Source organism: Lutjanus erythropterus, chromosome 19, assembly GCF_056507025.1.
Source record: "Lutjanus erythropterus isolate fLutEry1 chromosome 19, fLutEry1.hap2, whole genome shotgun sequence".
Lineage (NCBI taxonomy): Eukaryota > Metazoa > Chordata > Actinopteri > Lutjaniformes > Lutjanidae > Lutjanus > Lutjanus erythropterus.
This window is the reverse complement of record NC_139335.1, coordinates 10,937,633-10,953,370: the sequence shown is the minus strand read 5'-3', so window position 1 is coordinate 10,953,370 and position 15,738 is coordinate 10,937,633. Positions and strand designations below refer to the sequence as shown.

The 15,738-nt window shown below is 38.3% G+C and overlaps 2 protein-coding genes across 4 annotated transcripts; one reads left to right on the top strand and one right to left on the bottom strand.

Annotated features, from left to right (window-relative positions):
• The first annotated feature begins 266 nt into the window (after positions 1–266).
• On the top strand, positions 267–12,593 carry nprl3 (NPR3-like, GATOR1 complex subunit). Of its 3 annotated transcripts, none has more exons than XM_084743855.1 (14): positions 267–709; positions 1,287–1,356; positions 3,403–3,441; positions 4,200–4,332; positions 6,016–6,090; positions 7,215–7,362; positions 7,573–7,654; positions 7,752–7,889; positions 9,147–9,303; positions 9,703–9,809; positions 10,115–10,244; positions 10,973–11,162; positions 11,250–11,442; positions 12,081–12,593. In XM_084743855.1, exons 1-14 carry the CDS (start codon positions 517–519, stop codon positions 12,244–12,246), a joined length of 1,821 nt encoding a protein of 606 aa, XP_084599981.1. In that variant the 5' UTR covers positions 267–516; the 3' UTR covers positions 12,247–12,593. The 3 variants fall into 3 exon arrangements, with proteins under 3 accessions (XP_084599981.1, XP_084599980.1, XP_084599982.1); XM_084743854.1 differs by having other exon boundaries at positions 271–709; positions 7,215–7,368; positions 12,081–12,591; XM_084743856.1 differs by lacking the exon at positions 3,403–3,441 and having other exon boundaries at positions 275–709; positions 7,215–7,368; positions 12,081–12,589.
• A 398-nt stretch (positions 12,594–12,991) lies between these two features.
• Positions 12,992–15,191, bottom strand: mpg (N-methylpurine DNA glycosylase). The gene is made up of 3 exons (XM_084743857.1): positions 14,680–15,191; positions 13,835–14,039; positions 12,992–13,617 (listed from the first exon to the last, which is right to left on the bottom strand). The coding sequence occupies exons 1-3, from the start codon at positions 14,938–14,940 to the stop codon at positions 13,166–13,168; spliced, it is 918 nt and encodes a 305-aa protein (XP_084599983.1). The 5' UTR covers positions 14,941–15,191; the 3' UTR covers positions 12,992–13,165.
• Between the last annotated feature and the right edge of the window lie 547 nt (positions 15,192–15,738).

Here is a 15,738-nt window from a genome sequence, read left to right as displayed (position 1 = left end):
ACTAATGGTAAACTGTGAATAAAAATATTTGGAATTTGCCTTCAGATGTAATAATATCTCAAGATGGATGTTTTAACCCTCTACGACCTGGATATTTTGCTTTATTTGTAATGCCTAAATGGCGCTTCATGAGATCTAGATAGACAGACAGACAGACAGACAGACAGATAGACAGATAGATAGATAGATAGATAGATAGATAGATAGATAGATAGATAGATAGATAGATAGAGAGCCGCTAGGGGAACTGACTATGGGTGAAGCAGGGGGAACCTTATAGCCATATTCTAAGTTCCTGCCGAACATTTTTCAGTGTGACACAAAACAATCGCAACAAACGTACCTGAATTTGCTGTATGGAGTACTCTGAAGTTAACAGTAGTTAGACTGTTATTTTTTTAGATAGCGCTTGTGTCGCCTGCAACAAGCTAATGTTCACTCTTTGGTTGTAGCTGCGGCTCGCGCCCGACTTTATTGTGTCGCAGCTAACATTAAGTTAGCAGGAATGCTAACACGATGTTCAACCCATTAGCCGGGTTACCAGATGGCCGAAAATCTATGTACAGTCAGTCACAAAATAGCGTGTACAAAACTGGCGACAAAACAAGCCCTATTAGCGTCATACTGGTTAGCTCTGGCAGCCGAGGAAACAAGCTGCTTTTCCGATACCCGTTCCAACGAGTGGCTGAATGTCCGTCATCTCTTTCAGGTAGGTGTAGCATAAGTTAGCATCTGCCAGGGAAGCATAGTTCATTACCTAGCTAACGTTAATTTGCTCTTTACACAAGGCAACCCCCCATGTATAGAAGACGTCTGGCGATGTCTACTTGTGTCCATTGTTCCTCCTTCTGAAAAACAGTTTTCCTCTCTGCATTGTAGTTGTGATTGAACTTAGCATGATATATGTTGATAAATCACAGCGACTGAAAACAGATTAGCAGTTGTCTGAGTTCTGACTGGATCATATTAGTGGTTCATGACAACATAGGGCATCTTGAAAGGAAATTATGTCAAAAACAGGTGATACTCTGGAAAACTGCAATGGCAAAGACCAATAGTAATCACAAGTAGACCCCCTCTAACATAAAGGAAGTTCATTAACAACAAACTATGTTTTCATATAGAGTGTTGAGTTTACTTAGGTCTGACACATGTTTGACCTTCAGATTGTTGTTTGAACATCTTGTTTGTTGTGGCTTTTAATTGGGCTTTATCTCAAAGCAGTGTGTTTTTTCTGAGTGGCACCAATAATCATGTGAATTAATGCTATTATTCCTGTCCACAAGCAAAACAACGAAGTCCGTATGCACTGAACACAACTGGGGATGGTCTTGAAGATCAGGATGGTGATTCAAGGTATTGATTTGGTCATTTATTATTAGTGAGTTTATAAATTCGTTACAGGGAAATTGACTGTTGGTTGAAACAGCCAATTATAAGGTCTGCATGAGCCACTTACCCTCTTTAAATTTGTCCTCCATATCGTGTTGGAACTTATATTTTCAAAAACCTTGTAATCTTTAAGAAGAATTAAGGAGTCTTACATTTTTATTTTAATCCATATTGTGAACCTTTATTAACATCCTCAAAACTAACCCGAAAGACAAGTAAAAATACTTGTCGTGTGTAAATGTGCCTTAAAATGTATCCTTGCTTCAGCTGCTGTTTGCTGACTGACCTGGTAATAAAAACAAGTCTTTAATCCTCCACTTCAGATTACTTTATTTTCGTGACCTCCTGTAGTGAGAAGATGGGGCACTGATTGATTCTACATGCTTTAGGTTAAATAAACAAGTTCATACAGTGCATTGGTAAACTACATCAGACTTTTTATTAGTCCAACATGAATGTTGGGACAAGAAGTTCTCAATCACAGAAAATGCTAAGATTTCAAACAGGAACTGGTTATAGATACTAAAATAAGATGGTAGTAGTGCTGCATCTTTTCATGGTTTTACACAAGCTAAGAAATTAAGCAATAATGGATGACTTGTTTATCTACTGAGCAAAAAGCAGAACAAGGAAAACGTGGATGAAGCATATATGTCAGTGGTTAAAGTTGGCTAAAGTTCAGATCAGTCCACAGTCATTATGCTGTGTGAAAATGTGTTTTGTCATGTACATTAAACTGAGGTTTATTTGTTGTTTAAGGCACATGTAAAAATATACAGTATAAAATAACAAGCTCTGTAAGAATGTCACAGAACAATTTACCAAATCAAAAATGCAAAAGTTAAACTTGAGATGTCTGTTTCAGTTACATATTTCCTGTAGTATGTTGATCACCAGCTGAGAGTTAAGTTCACAAAAAAGAAATTCAAATGCAGATAAAGTGGAACACTGAGTTTAAAATCTGAGCTAATCATGATGAGGGTTTGAGCAGTCAGTACTGACTGTGGCGGGAATTGTATGAAACATGGACAGAAATTGCAAACCACTTGAACTCCTGCTTGTTTGCATACTCAAAGATTTTGATTTATGTTTCTGGAAAGTACAAAAATGTCAGACAGAGAACGTTTCGGTCTTGTGTCTGTTGATTTCCAAGAGCATTTAATTTCACCCTGCTGCAGCTTTATGGATGGTAATGCTGGTCAGTTGTTCGTTGGTTGAAATTACTGTGTTCACAAGGCTGTAAGAAGCAGCCACAAGTGATCATTTTAACTCTTTTATCAATGCAGCTCATGAGACATGATCAGATAAAACTGATATGAGATCATGGAATCTTTTTTTTTTTTTTTTTTTTTTTCACTCAGTTTTTCCATACTGATTCCACTTAAAAAAGGCTTTTGTAGTATATTTAACTTTTTAAGTACATGGTCTATTAGGGAGATTATAATGGCATGTAGAACTACAATCAGCACCACAGAGCCTTAGAAAAAATATTTGACTTTAAAATCAATTCTAGCTGACACTGGGAGCAAGATTTCATTGATATAAGATAGATGTTATATGGCCTGTTGTTCTTGTCTTGGTGAAGAACCTGGCAGCAGCATTTTGAACAGTTTGAAGTCATGCAGTAACACCTTTATAAAGAACAGTATAAAGTGGTTTGTTGTATTTGACTGGCTAGTTAAGACTGCATAAACTAGTTTCACTGTGTCTTTTGGAGTAATGTTAACATTTTAGTTACCTTTGTGGCAGTTTTAAGATGGCATTTAAGCTTACATCAAATGCATTTCAGCTGTTCTAAGATAGTCACCATTCAACATTAATTACATTAAAGCTTAGTCAGGTTAAACTGATGTTTGAATCAACATGCAGACCAGCATTTTCACATCACAGTGTCACATATTTGTTTGGGTTGTTTTGATGTCCATTTTATGCATTCAGCCCAACTGTTTGTTGCATTTTCCCTTTTGTTTGCTTTTTTTCTTCTTTTTTATGGCCCAATTCCCATTTCAGAGAACAATCTCCACTAACTGACGAACAGTTGGTAGCAGGGTAAGACCAAATCATTCTAAACCACCTTTCCTTCGCTTAGATCACCCCTGTCTTTTTTTATCCCCTTCTTTCCTATTTTGTGCCCTACATGGATCCCAACCCTAATCTCAGTACAATCCTTGTAAATTATCAGTAGCAGATCCAGTGAATCAGTGCTTTTTTATTTTGGGATTTCAGGTTTGCTCTCCTCTGTACTGTATGCGTTTTTGGAAGAAAAAAAAAAATCCAACAGTTTAATACTATAATTTAAGTTTTAATTCACATTGATTATATTAGCATGTAGACTCAACATTTAAAAACAAAATGCAAATCAAATGCAAACTGCAATAAAACAACTACTACACATTCTTTTCAAATTGTGTTGGTGGGGTAAGTCTGTAGTGTGTTTAATTTTTTTTTCTGGAAGTTAACGCCTTGATTTTTTATCCTTTTAATTGCAGCATGAGTTACTTAAGTCAAACCAGCATGAGTCTTTCACATTCTTCATTCATACAGCGACTTCACTGTTTCTGCAAGGAGGCCTCCTCCTCCTTTCTCCTCTCCAGTAGCCACACAAGCTTTTTTATTTATACTCTCATTGTTGAATTTCATTACAGGCCGATGCATCTGATTAACACAACCCCTCGTATAGACATGAATGTGAACAATGTAAACAAACAGAGCTAATTTAAACTCTCTTACTTGTCCCAGCTGTTTCTGTGCTGCAACCTTCATCCTACCCTGCACACTTTTCTTATTGAGTCCGTTCCTTCTTAAAGGTTCTCTGACATCATCCTTGCCACCATCCTGGCCACCAAATCTGACATGTGTGGAAAGAAGTTTGAACTGAAGATAGACAATGTTCGATTTGTGGGTCACCCTACTCTCCTTCAACATCCTCCCATCATTCAGGTAAGAAACAAAATAGCTCCTACTAAAAACATTTGATGTGAACTGAAGTTTTACTTAAAGTTCAGAAAATGTTATGCATGTCTCCTCTCCTCTGGCCACTTTCCACTGTTAAAGGGAAACTGATAGTGAATGCAGTGTAAGAGCACAACAACATGAGTGTCACATGTTGTCTGAAGTATCACTTCTTTAAAAAGTTTTAATTAGAAGGAACGGTCATTTGTGATGTGTATTTTGCAGTAGCTGATGATGTCAATTAAAAGGTGGACAGTGCCATCTTGAATTCTATTGTTATCATTACATTATAGTGGAAACCACTTGTAATGATCAACCGCTTGTATGGATCAAAATATTTGGGACAGAATCATTCCTATACAATTACTGGTTAAATAATTTACTTATAAAAATCAAGTAGTCCGCTTGTTCGCGTTCGTGTTCATTTTAGGTCTTTTCATACATGACAAAATATGTAAAAGAAGGCTGCTGCTGTGTGCACATTGAAAATAATGATGTCTCCTCACAGCTTCTGACAAACTGTCAAAAACAAGCCAGTGAGATGCAGCAGTGTAACTTTTTCCTCGGGTTACCTTGTGTTTTCAACTCAAACAAACAGTCTTTGAGTGATGGTGAAAGAACATGAATGCACATAGGGAAAGCACCTGTGGTTGAGGTCATCCTCATCACATTTGATATTACCCGGTCATTAAATCCCCCCTTGAGCTGGCACTGGTGAGGTTATCTGTGTTATTATTTTAAATTAGGGATGCACAATTAATTACAATATTATTGAAATCACAGTGTGGCCAAATGCAATATCCAAATTGCAGAACCAGAACCAAATCGCATTTTTTTGAAAAAGGAAAAACGTGTGAGAAAATAGCTTTATAATGAAGTACTTTAGAGCAGCAGAGATGTCCTGCCAAAAAAATCTTGTGCTTCAGATAAAAGAAACCATGTTTGTTCGGTACAGACCCCAACAAATATCACATTATCATGATTTTAGTAGTTTTTATTTCAGTAAAAATGACAATTGCAATGCAAAAAGTATTCCCACTAGTTGTGTTGCATATTGCAATTTCAGTCAGAATAATCACAATCTGATTTATTTATTTATTTATTTATTTTTACCAAACTGTGCAGCCATACTTTATATTCATGTAATAAATAGCCAAATGTAATTTAGGCTGTAAGGCCATTTCTCATTTCACCATGGCCCTCTAAGTTAATGTAAGCTTTGAACTTTGGCAGATTAGTCTTGATGTCAGCAGTGCCCACAAGTGACAGTTTTTTTTTTGTCTGATGATTTGCCGTGCATGTTGCCAAGATATTTCAAGGGGAATGGGGACAATGATAAGTTTAAGTGAAGAATAATAAATCTAAGGTGCTTCTGTGAAAATAACAGGATCATCTTACATTATACTGTAACAAAATACAACAAAAGAGCTCAATCAACACTTCTCTGACATGATATCAGCAAAAACAGAGCATTTCAGGTTTGACATAGGTTTATTTGTTGCAGATACATTGTACTCGGTTGTATGACATTGTGCTGGTGCAGCTTTTATTGTGTTATAATGCTATATTTGTGAATCCAATTGTTTTTAAAATTAACTATGTATATATCAAATACAGATCTACACACTTTAGACTAAAATGTATGAAATAATTATTCTTCTTTCTGTGCAGGTTTCTAAGACAGATCCTTCACCTAAGAGAGAAATGCCTACAATGATCTTGTTTAATGTGGTGTTTGCACTAAGGGTATGAAAAGACTCATTTGTATTCATGCTTCGATGCTTTTTGCTCTACCAGTTAAAAAACTCATGGGTAAATAGTCATGTTAATAATACATACTGACCTGATATCTCTATTTTAAATGATGGCACAATTAGGTCTGTGGGTGGGACATGTGTTCTGCTAATCTGTTCATTCTGTAGTGGGGAGGAGTGTGTGCGAGTGATAATATTCCAGTATACACTATCTGTGAGAGCATGGGAACTCGGGGGTGGGGGGTGGGGGGGGGTTGTTCCTGCCCATGCTGAGTCACTGTACCCAGTAAGTGCCATTACAGCTGCCATGGGGTGAGAAGTGCTCAGTCATGTTTTGTCAGTGATACTGCCCAGCAACTGTGCTATCAGTACCCTGGAAGTTTCCATCAGAATAACAGTCCCGCTCGATTTCTTTGATGTGTCAGCATTTATTCACAGCAGGGGTTTTTTGTGTATGTTTGTATTGAATGGATTCACAATTCACAATTGTACACCACTAAACTATATTAGTCTTACATTCTCATTCATAAAGATTAGCTTTGTTTTTTGTTTTTATATCTACTTTTCAAAAAGAGTTATTGCAATTGACTTAACAAGAGATGGAGTTTATCAGTGACCACTCGTTTTCTATGTCCTTTTGGTCCACCCTCATTTACATACCTGAGGAAAACAGAATATTAGAAATTCCTTTCACCACTAAACCTCAGAAATACCACAGAGGTGAGGCAAAAGCTTTCCAACACAGTCTCATTTGAGGTGACAAGTGTTAGGTGAAACTAATAGACAGTTAACTATGTCAGTTGACTTTGGCTAAATATTTTAAAAATATAAAAATGGCAAGAATAGTGTATGAAATATATACTTAGATATTTGGCATAAGTGTAATTTGAATTACTTACATATCTTTTAAAGTCTCATTAATTTTTAAATTTATTACATACTAGTTCTTAACTCATATAAAGGAGTCATTAAAGGCATATATACAGTTTGTTTGATAGTTTAACAGTAAGAGGCTGGTAATGTTTTTACATTGATATTATAAGTGTTGCTAACTTTTTTTTGTCGCAAAATTACACTGTATAAAAAGTAGCTCTGTCTCATCTTTGGCCTCTTCAGGCGAATGCTGACCCGTCTGTCATTAGCTGCATGCACAACTTGTCACGCCGCATCGCAATAGCCCTGCAGCACGAGGAGCGGCGCTGCCAGTACCTGACCAGAGAGGCCAAACTGATGCTGGCCGTCCAGGATGAGATTACTACTATGAGTGAGAGTGAGATAAAAACCTGTCACACCTCATAGTTAACAGCAATTTATTGTTTTGCTGTCTCAATCAGTCAATATGATATAATAAAATTCATTGTACATAACAACATACTTATAATGTATTGGCCAGTACACTCAGATTGTGAAGATATATTATAGGTGGGATTTGAAAGTACATTTTGACAGGGTTTTCTGTTTTTCCTGATCTAAGCGGATGGAGGTCCCCAGTCCCCTTTTAGACAAATTCTTCCCAAATGTAAGCTGGCCAGAGACCTGAAGGAAGCTTATGACAGGTTTGTGGTTTGGTTATTACACATTGTTTTTGTTTTGTTATTTCCTACTACGCAGATCGTATATTGTTCATCCAGCTGAACATTTATGGTTTTGCAGCCTTTGTACAACTGGTGTGGTGCGACTACATATTAACAACTGGCTTGAGGTGAGCTTCTGTTTACCACACAAGATCCACAGAATTGGTGGAAACTACATCCCCCCAGAGGCATTAGAGCGCAGCCTAAAAGCTATAAGGTGTGTTTTTTCCTTTTATGTAAATTTTTTTTTTTTTTTTTTTACTAGTTAAATATAACATTTTATTTAACAAACATTATATCAGAATAGTAACTTATTTACAGCAAGTCAAACAGATCAGAGACAGACTTCTACACTGTTCTATGTGGGTTGAAAGATTACACTTTTGGCAACACCCCAATCAGCAGACGTTGGCGGTGACACTTGGCCCCCCCTAGAAGCATAAACACATATGGGGAGTGTTATTATAAGTGTTATTACAGACAAAGTGTTTCTTTACCGTTTTTAAAGTGATATTCAGATATAACACATGAATTGCAAAACATTTACTATTTGTTGTAATATAATTTCCTTTATTTCTGTCCACAAATGCAACATCTCTTGAGTGTAGAAGGAAAATTTGACCATCTCCTATTTACCATCAACTTTATATTATTCATTTACACTGTACTGAATTCCTTTAAATTCTGAATCAAACTGTAAAGCAGAATAGTGTTCATTTGTTAATCTGACTGACCTGAAAGTCAAAGAAACTGCAGAATAAGTCTGTAATTATAAACTTGGAATATGAGAGGCAGAATATCCCGAGTCAACCTGGTTGAGGAAAATGAACAATAACTAGTGATAAACTGGTGATATTAACACAGACACTTGTATTTAGTAAGCCAGCCTGCATAGGCCTGTACATGACTAAAAAGTAACTCAGGATTGTTACAGTCCTTCTTAATCTATAATTTGTTCACTCACAGCTCAACCTGTTTAACAAGAAGTCTCATATCCTCAAAACTAATGGCCTAGTCGTCATCAGTTTTTTTTATGTCAGAACTAGTATTAGGTCTTTAACAGCTAATTAAGGGCTGGATATCATATAAGCTTCAGTTTTGAATCACTAATGCCTAAAGAAACCATGAAAAATTTTCTGTGGGCCTTACTGCCCCCTATTGGTACTTAAGCATACTTACATCAGAGTTGTGATCAACACCTTATTTTATTTCTTCCTTTTGCATCTGAGCAAATTAGTGCAAGTACACGTGAGCCATAAAATTGTAGCAGCTGTGCCAAAAGGTAGTCAGAGTGTTTTGTTTGTGTTTTCAAGTGCACATAGTTGATTTTTCCATGGATATATGTACAGATTGTCATGTTGTGCAGGCTTGTACTAAAGCTGATTCTTTCTGACTTCTAGAGAAGGCAGTCTTAATTCCTAAAGATGAGTTCTGTTCATTCAGAGACTGTATCATGTGTTGTTTGATCCTTTAGACCCTATCATGCCCTGCTGTTGCTGGAAAATGAGAAGTCACTGCTGAGCCAGCTTCCTCTGGACTGCTCACCTGCCATGGTGCGCCTCATCAAAACCTGCTCTGCGGTGAAAAACCTGCAGCAGCTCGCACAGGATGCCGACCTGGCCTTACTTCAGGTGCAGAACAGTCACACAGTCTGCATCACCACTGCACTTTAGAACACCAGATCTCATTCTCTGAACTCAATTTATTTATTTTAAAATCTGAAGCACCTTTTCCTTTGTCAAAGAAATTAATTTACAAGTGCTTAAAATTAATACGCTCAATCAGGAATCACAAATGAAGAGCTTGGTGATGGTACTTTACTTGAAACCCTGAGGAGACAAGTAACAGTTGTGTTCACAGAGGTTACAGTTTTGATGGTGTCTTACTGCCATCTAGTGGACAACATGTGTACACTGAAAGCAAAGAGAGACCACAAAGTTCACTTGGTTGTGAATTGCAAAGAACATTGTTGTTTAGATTAGTTTTATTTCAGATCATTTATATTATTTGCAAATATTGTCCTTTCTTAGATCTTTCAAATTGCTGCTCACTTGGTTTACTGGGGCAAAGCGATCATCATCTACCCACTGTGTGAGAACAACGTCTACATGCTGTCTCCTCATGCCAACATCTGCCTGTGAGTGTTCATGATGTGATGTATGCCATTTACCAGTGTGGGTTACTGTAGAGCTAATGAACTGAGCTGAGGACCCATCCATGCCATTGCTTCATATAAAGTATACAGGTCTCAATAACATGTCTTTAAATCACAAGAATTACAAGCGAAACACTAAAATTTATTACGAAACAACTGGATCGGGCCATTGCCAGCACTTGCCATAGCCTTTCTTTTATAACATTGTGGAAAATACATTTAAAAAAACTGTGTTAATGGAAAAGCTCTCTGTTGTTGAATAATGTGTCCCATCTCTCTCTGGATAGGTACTCCCCATTGGCTGAGCAGTTTGCCCAGCAGTTTCCTGGTCATGATCTTCCCTCCATGTTAGCCAAGTTCTCACTGCCTGTCTCACTGGCTGAGTTCAGAAACCCCCTGGAAGCTCCTGCACAGGAGGTAGGACTGTTGTACAAGTACAAATCAAGTCCTAAAAAGTTTTTAGAAAAAATTTTAGAACATGAAATAAATAATGGTAATATTATGAAGGATTGAAATATCACTGCATCACTTATTATGGTTTTTCCAATGTTGATGAAATAAACTTTTTTTTAAATATGTACTGTTTTTTCCACTGGAAACTCAATTCATTTTCCACTGGAAAAAACAGAAACATAAAAGTAAGATTTTTCTTTTAAAAAACTTACTTGGAAACAACTATATTTTTTGAAAAGAATACTCCTAATATGAAGAAATGCATAATTTTTAGATGGAAGACTCTGGCCTTATTAACAGACATTTGTGAGCAAAAGTGAAATTATGGTTTCTTGGTAAATCACCAGTGCTTACAGGGCTATTACTGTAAATTTAGATACTGTATTGTAAGAGCAAAGCCATCTGGTGTTCTCGTCCGACCTATCTTGGTTTGGCAAAGCTGCTTGAGCATTGGTGATGAATTATAAATGGCAAAGGGACATCATCTCCACTGTCAGCAGCCTCCATTTTTCATGAGAACAAGATCAGAGCCATGGCTCTTTCTTTTGGCTCTATTTTGAGCTTGTATGACTCCCACGGCTGATTTAAAACATATTTGACCTGGTTAGGGTCATGAGCATGTTCAGCTTCACGTCCTCAATGTTTATCCTGTGCTCAGCTGTGATTCAGTTTGCTGCTCTGCTCCTGACCAGGCACAGTTGATCCAGATGGTGGTGTGGATGCTCCAGCGCCGTCTGCTGATCCAGCTGCATACTTATGTCTGCCTGTTGGTACCGCCAAGCGAGGATGAGCCTGGGTTTAGGGATGAAGACCCTCCACTGGCTGCTCGAGTAGGAGGCCGCAGTCTCAGCACCCCTAGCGCACTCAGCTTTGGTTCCCCAAGTATGTCGTCACTAAGCTCTCTCCTGTCTTAGACGTATGACAGGCTTATAGTTAATCTATAATACTGTGTCTGCTTCCTGTGTATAGCTAGCAGTGATGACATGACTCTCACCAGTCCTAGTATGGACAACTCCAGTGCAGAGCTACTGCCTGGTGGGGACTCACCACTCAACAAGAGGATGACAGAAACGCTGCTTGCCAGCCTGTCAGAGCATGAGAGACAGGTTATTCTTAACATCCCTGCTGCTCAAAACCCAGAAGATCTGCGGATGTTTGCCAGGTAATTAAGCTTGCCTATAGCAGAAGACTGGTGCATGTTCTCTGCTTTTTTGTTTATGCACTAAAAGTTTCTCAGCTCCCCATTACTCTCTGCTTTTAGACACTGAGTCATTGACATGAAATGAAGCAGAATATACTTGTCTGAGAGTAATTTCGGAAGTGCCATTTTTGAAGAAAGTTTAGTGCTGCAAATTGATATAGCAGAGTCTGACACAGATTGCAACCAAGATTTTATTAGATCCATCTCGCACAGCGTGTCTTGCAGTAAATTCACTGTTGTCTAAAGGTGACTTAACAGCTGGGATAAATTTTAGTGCCTCATGATGTTATAAATCAGATGTCTTAGGAAACAAGAGCATACTTGTGCATTGGTTTGGAAAATAAAGTTTTTTTAATTGTATTTGCATAATATTGGGAAATTGAATTGGAAAAGGTCTGGAGACTTGAGACAAAGTTGCTTTTAGCTGTACACACAGTCCTTACCAATCCTGTCATCAGTGCTACACACTGCACAGCACATTAATGAAAAATGTCATCAGACCTGCAAAAATCCTGTCTCATGGTTGATTTACACAGCTAATTATTCAGTGGAGCTGTAGCTTTCAACATTTTTCTGCCTATTATTTTGACTGCTTCCAGACTGCTTCACTATTTCCGGGGACATCACCACCTGGAAGAGATTATGTACAACGAGAACATGAGGCGCTCGCAGCTCAAGACGCTATTTGACAAGTTCCGCAGTGTCCTTGTGGTGACCAACCATGAGGATCCCATTATTTCAATCTTTCAGTCACCCATGGAGTAGCGGCACAGAGACGGTATCAGCTCTCACCAACTGGAAAAGATGTCAGTCTGAGAGCGGTTAATGGCTTGCTGTGCTCACAGCTAAGTGCTATTACTCAACAATCTTGTTTTTAAATGAACTGACACAATGATTGCATTAATGTGTGCAGATTTACAAAATCTTGAAAGTGTGTTTTTTTCCTTTATGAGCCAATGTTTAAGATATTAAATTATTTTGTACAAACCAAAAAGCCTCAGGTGTTAACTCTAAATATTGAAAAGATGGGTGTAATGGGGGGTTTAACTTTGCCTTGCCCTGTCACAGATGTATTAGATCATCTGTACTTACCACAGAGGGGCACAGAGTAATGATCATTCCAGACCTCCAGCTAGGAATCCCAGAGGTGGAGAGAAAGACGGCAAGAAAGGGAAGAGTCTAAACATCAGACAAGCTGTTTTTGCTTTGAGGGAAGCAGAGCATTCCAAACATCTGTGAAATCACTGAGTCACTCAGAAGACAATTTCTCAAGTATGAATGTTTATTAAAAAACACAGATGGAATACCTAAACAAAAGACTCATGAGTGAGGAAAGGTATGTTTCAGAACTGATTTTTAAACAGGCAAGTACAACTTTGCATCAGTATCATAAACACAGTCACTATAAGTAGCAGCTTACAAGATGAATGAAAAAACCTTTTCTACATTTTATGCAGATTAGAATTTACACTTTCAATGAGTTGTTGAAGTTATGCTATTCTTGACGTTCTAAGAACCACAAACTTAGAAAAATAAAATGAAATTATTTGAAAAGGTATTTATTTCATATGCGTATGAAGTAGTGTCTCCCAGCAAAGCAGACAGAAGTCTTAAGTTTTCACACTGCTGAATGGTGAAGCCCACAAAGTGAACAGATGGCAGAGTAGTTTAAGGAATATTGCTGTTAAGTCCTTTTGACATTATGCTGTCCCGTGTCAAACTGCACATCTGAGGGACCTAAATGGTTTATTTCATTTCCAGACAGAGACTGCCTCTCTGCCTCTTTATTCACTATGCTAACACAGGGGTGCCCGCGAAGATAAAACCGCCATGGCTTCTTGGCCCATTCTCCATGGGACTCAATTCCAATGCGTGGTGCTGATATTATATCCATGGGTTCTACTGGATTTGTGTTGGGGTCCCTCTCCAGCCAGACCTCTGGGTCTGAGGCTAAGTCCCGACGGTCAAAACAGCGGGGTATATCTAGAGCCTGGCACAGCTTTGAAGGCCCGTTGCAGAGCTCTTTGTCCTTCAGTTGACGGGCTCCTTCTTTGCGTCTGGCTGCCCTCAGCTGCCTCATGACGGGCTGACCCTGCAGGGGCTCAAGGGAGCGCAGCAGCACGGCAGCACCCTCCCCTGTGAAAAAAAACATACAATATGAATCAGTCAGCAAGGCTCCACTCTGTCTGCTTCCTTTTGCCCTTTACCCACTGACAATAGAAAACACAACTATAGTTTTAATGTTATATTAATGACTGAAACACTTGCAAGCTTTGACTTTTATTTCTGTTTGCATGCATACATAAGCAAAATGGTTGTCATAATGAATACCCATGATGGGTAATGCTTTTACCTTCACTAGATACGTTCATACAGAGGTAGATGCCATAGATTGGATACACATAGATTGTGCCAGGCTTCATGAACATGGCTGTGTTCCTCTCAGTGCGTTTGCCTCCTGCCGAGTGTGAGGCTTTGTCATCTCCCCCAAGGTAGGCTTCAGTTTCCACTATTCTCCCTCGCAGCTCAGTACCATCTGCACATCTGCGGACCAACACCTGCAGGGACATGAAACCACACAGATTATCTTCTATTATCTTTACTCAATTAATTTAGCAGTCAACAATTTTTTTTATAATCAGTAAGGCCAAAATGGCAAAAATCCCCTGGTTCAAGCTTGTCAAAGTTGAATATTTTCAGAATTTAAGTCCTCTTTGATAATAAACTCAATATATTTTGGTTATGGACCCACAAAATCAGGCATTTGAAGACCTGATCACGGGACACATAATGGACACATTTCACCATTTGCTGACATTTTATAGACCAGACAATTAATCAAAACAATTATTAGTGAAAATAATCTTTATTTGCAGCCCTGCTACATTCAAGAGGAGTTGTCTGAATGCATTTGATTGTGGTTTGAGATTTTGCAAGACCAATCCTGTCAATTCGGTCGGTTGTTTGACCGAATTGACATACTAATGAAGCTCCTAAATAACCAGAGGTGGCAGAATTTCACGTAAGCCTGTCTTGTCTCAGGTCTCGATTCAAGTGCTAACAGACTGGGCTTAAGAGCTGTAACGTTACTAACACAAACTTATTACAAACATACCCCCTACAGATCACTATATGACTTTCAGAAATCATCCGAACATCAGAAACAGATGTAAAATTAAGGTAAGATGGCAGTATTACCTTGCCGAGGAAAGCTTTAGACAAACTGAGGCAAGGTTGGTTGAAAAAATCCTCTCCCAGTCTGTGCTGCAGATCATTTTGAGTGAAATAATGGCTTCGCTCCGTCTCACCACCTGGAACATTTTCACACGGGACGATCTTCTTCAGTTTAGCAGGTGAAACTTTTGGTTTCGAGTCCGTCCGGTTTTTATGTTTATTTACGGCGTTTGCAGGTGCTGTTGCTACTGTCAGTGCTAGCGTCTTTCTTTTAATTCCTGCCATTACGTTACCGCGACATACCTTAGACTAAAAAAAACACTGTAACGGCACAGTCACCGCCTCTTTTATAATATCAGCAATATTTCTGTATATATTTATGGATCATTTACTTCATATTTTTTCGACTCTTGCGGTAGATCAATGCTAACGCTAACATACAGGAAGTAAAGGACTGGTTTGTGTTTCTTAAAGGGACCGCGCACCCTTTTCAAGTTAGTTCAAAATGTTTCCCCTCCACACACACACACACACACACACACACACACACACAGCTCAAAACCACAAATTACAGCATACCACTCTCTGACCTTAGACCCCTGATTCGATTAAGGTAAACCCCCCAGGAAAAAAAGTTTCAAAGGGATAGTTCCTATTTTTCCTCTGGCCTATATTGCTCTTAATCTAACAGGGGGTCTACAGTTACTTATAGTTGTTTGTCGAAAAACAGCAAACAAATGAGCTTTGTAGCATTAAAATGTGTGTATATATTAGCAAATACAACAGGAAAAAGCAAATAATTCTACATTAAAATGTACTGACCAATGTCAAGTGTACAGACAGTCTTGTGAGCTACAATGGATCACTGTGTAACTTCATGATCTCTGATATACACTCCACCTAGAAACCACATGAGAAAGTGCAGAGGGTGAGGCTAACACAGCTAATATTAGCCTTCTACAAATGCAGGCTAATATTAAATACTGCTGCTGACTGTTTACATGTAAGTGCAAACAAGAGAAGAGCCTAAAATATTTAATGTAGTATATGTAGGGAGCCCTGACCTGAAAACATTTAAGACCC

Bases quoted from the DNA above. Each gene is read 5' to 3' on its own strand.
- mpg (XM_084743857.1), bottom strand. From the start codon at position 14,940: ATGGCAGGAATTAAAAGAAAGACGCTAGCACTGACAGTAGCAACAGCA. The intron at 14,040-14,679 runs GTAATACTGCCA...ATGTCCCTGCAG, and splicing joins CTAAAGCTTTCCTCGGCAAG to GTGTTGGTCCGCAGATGTGC. The intron at 13,618-13,834 runs GTAAAAGCATTA...TTTTTTTCACAG, and splicing joins TATGAACGTATCTAGTGAAG to GGGAGGGTGCTGCCGTGCTG.
- nprl3 (XM_084743854.1), top strand. From the start codon at position 517: ATGTTCAACCCATTAGCCGGGTTACCAGATGGCCGAAAATCTATGTAC. The intron at 710-1,286 runs GTAGGTGTAGCA...CCTGTCCACAAG, and splicing joins ATGTCCGTCATCTCTTTCAG to CAAAACAACGAAGTCCGTAT. The intron at 11,443-12,080 runs GTAATTAAGCTT...GACTGCTTCCAG, and splicing joins GATCTGCGGATGTTTGCCAG to ACTGCTTCACTATTTCCGGG.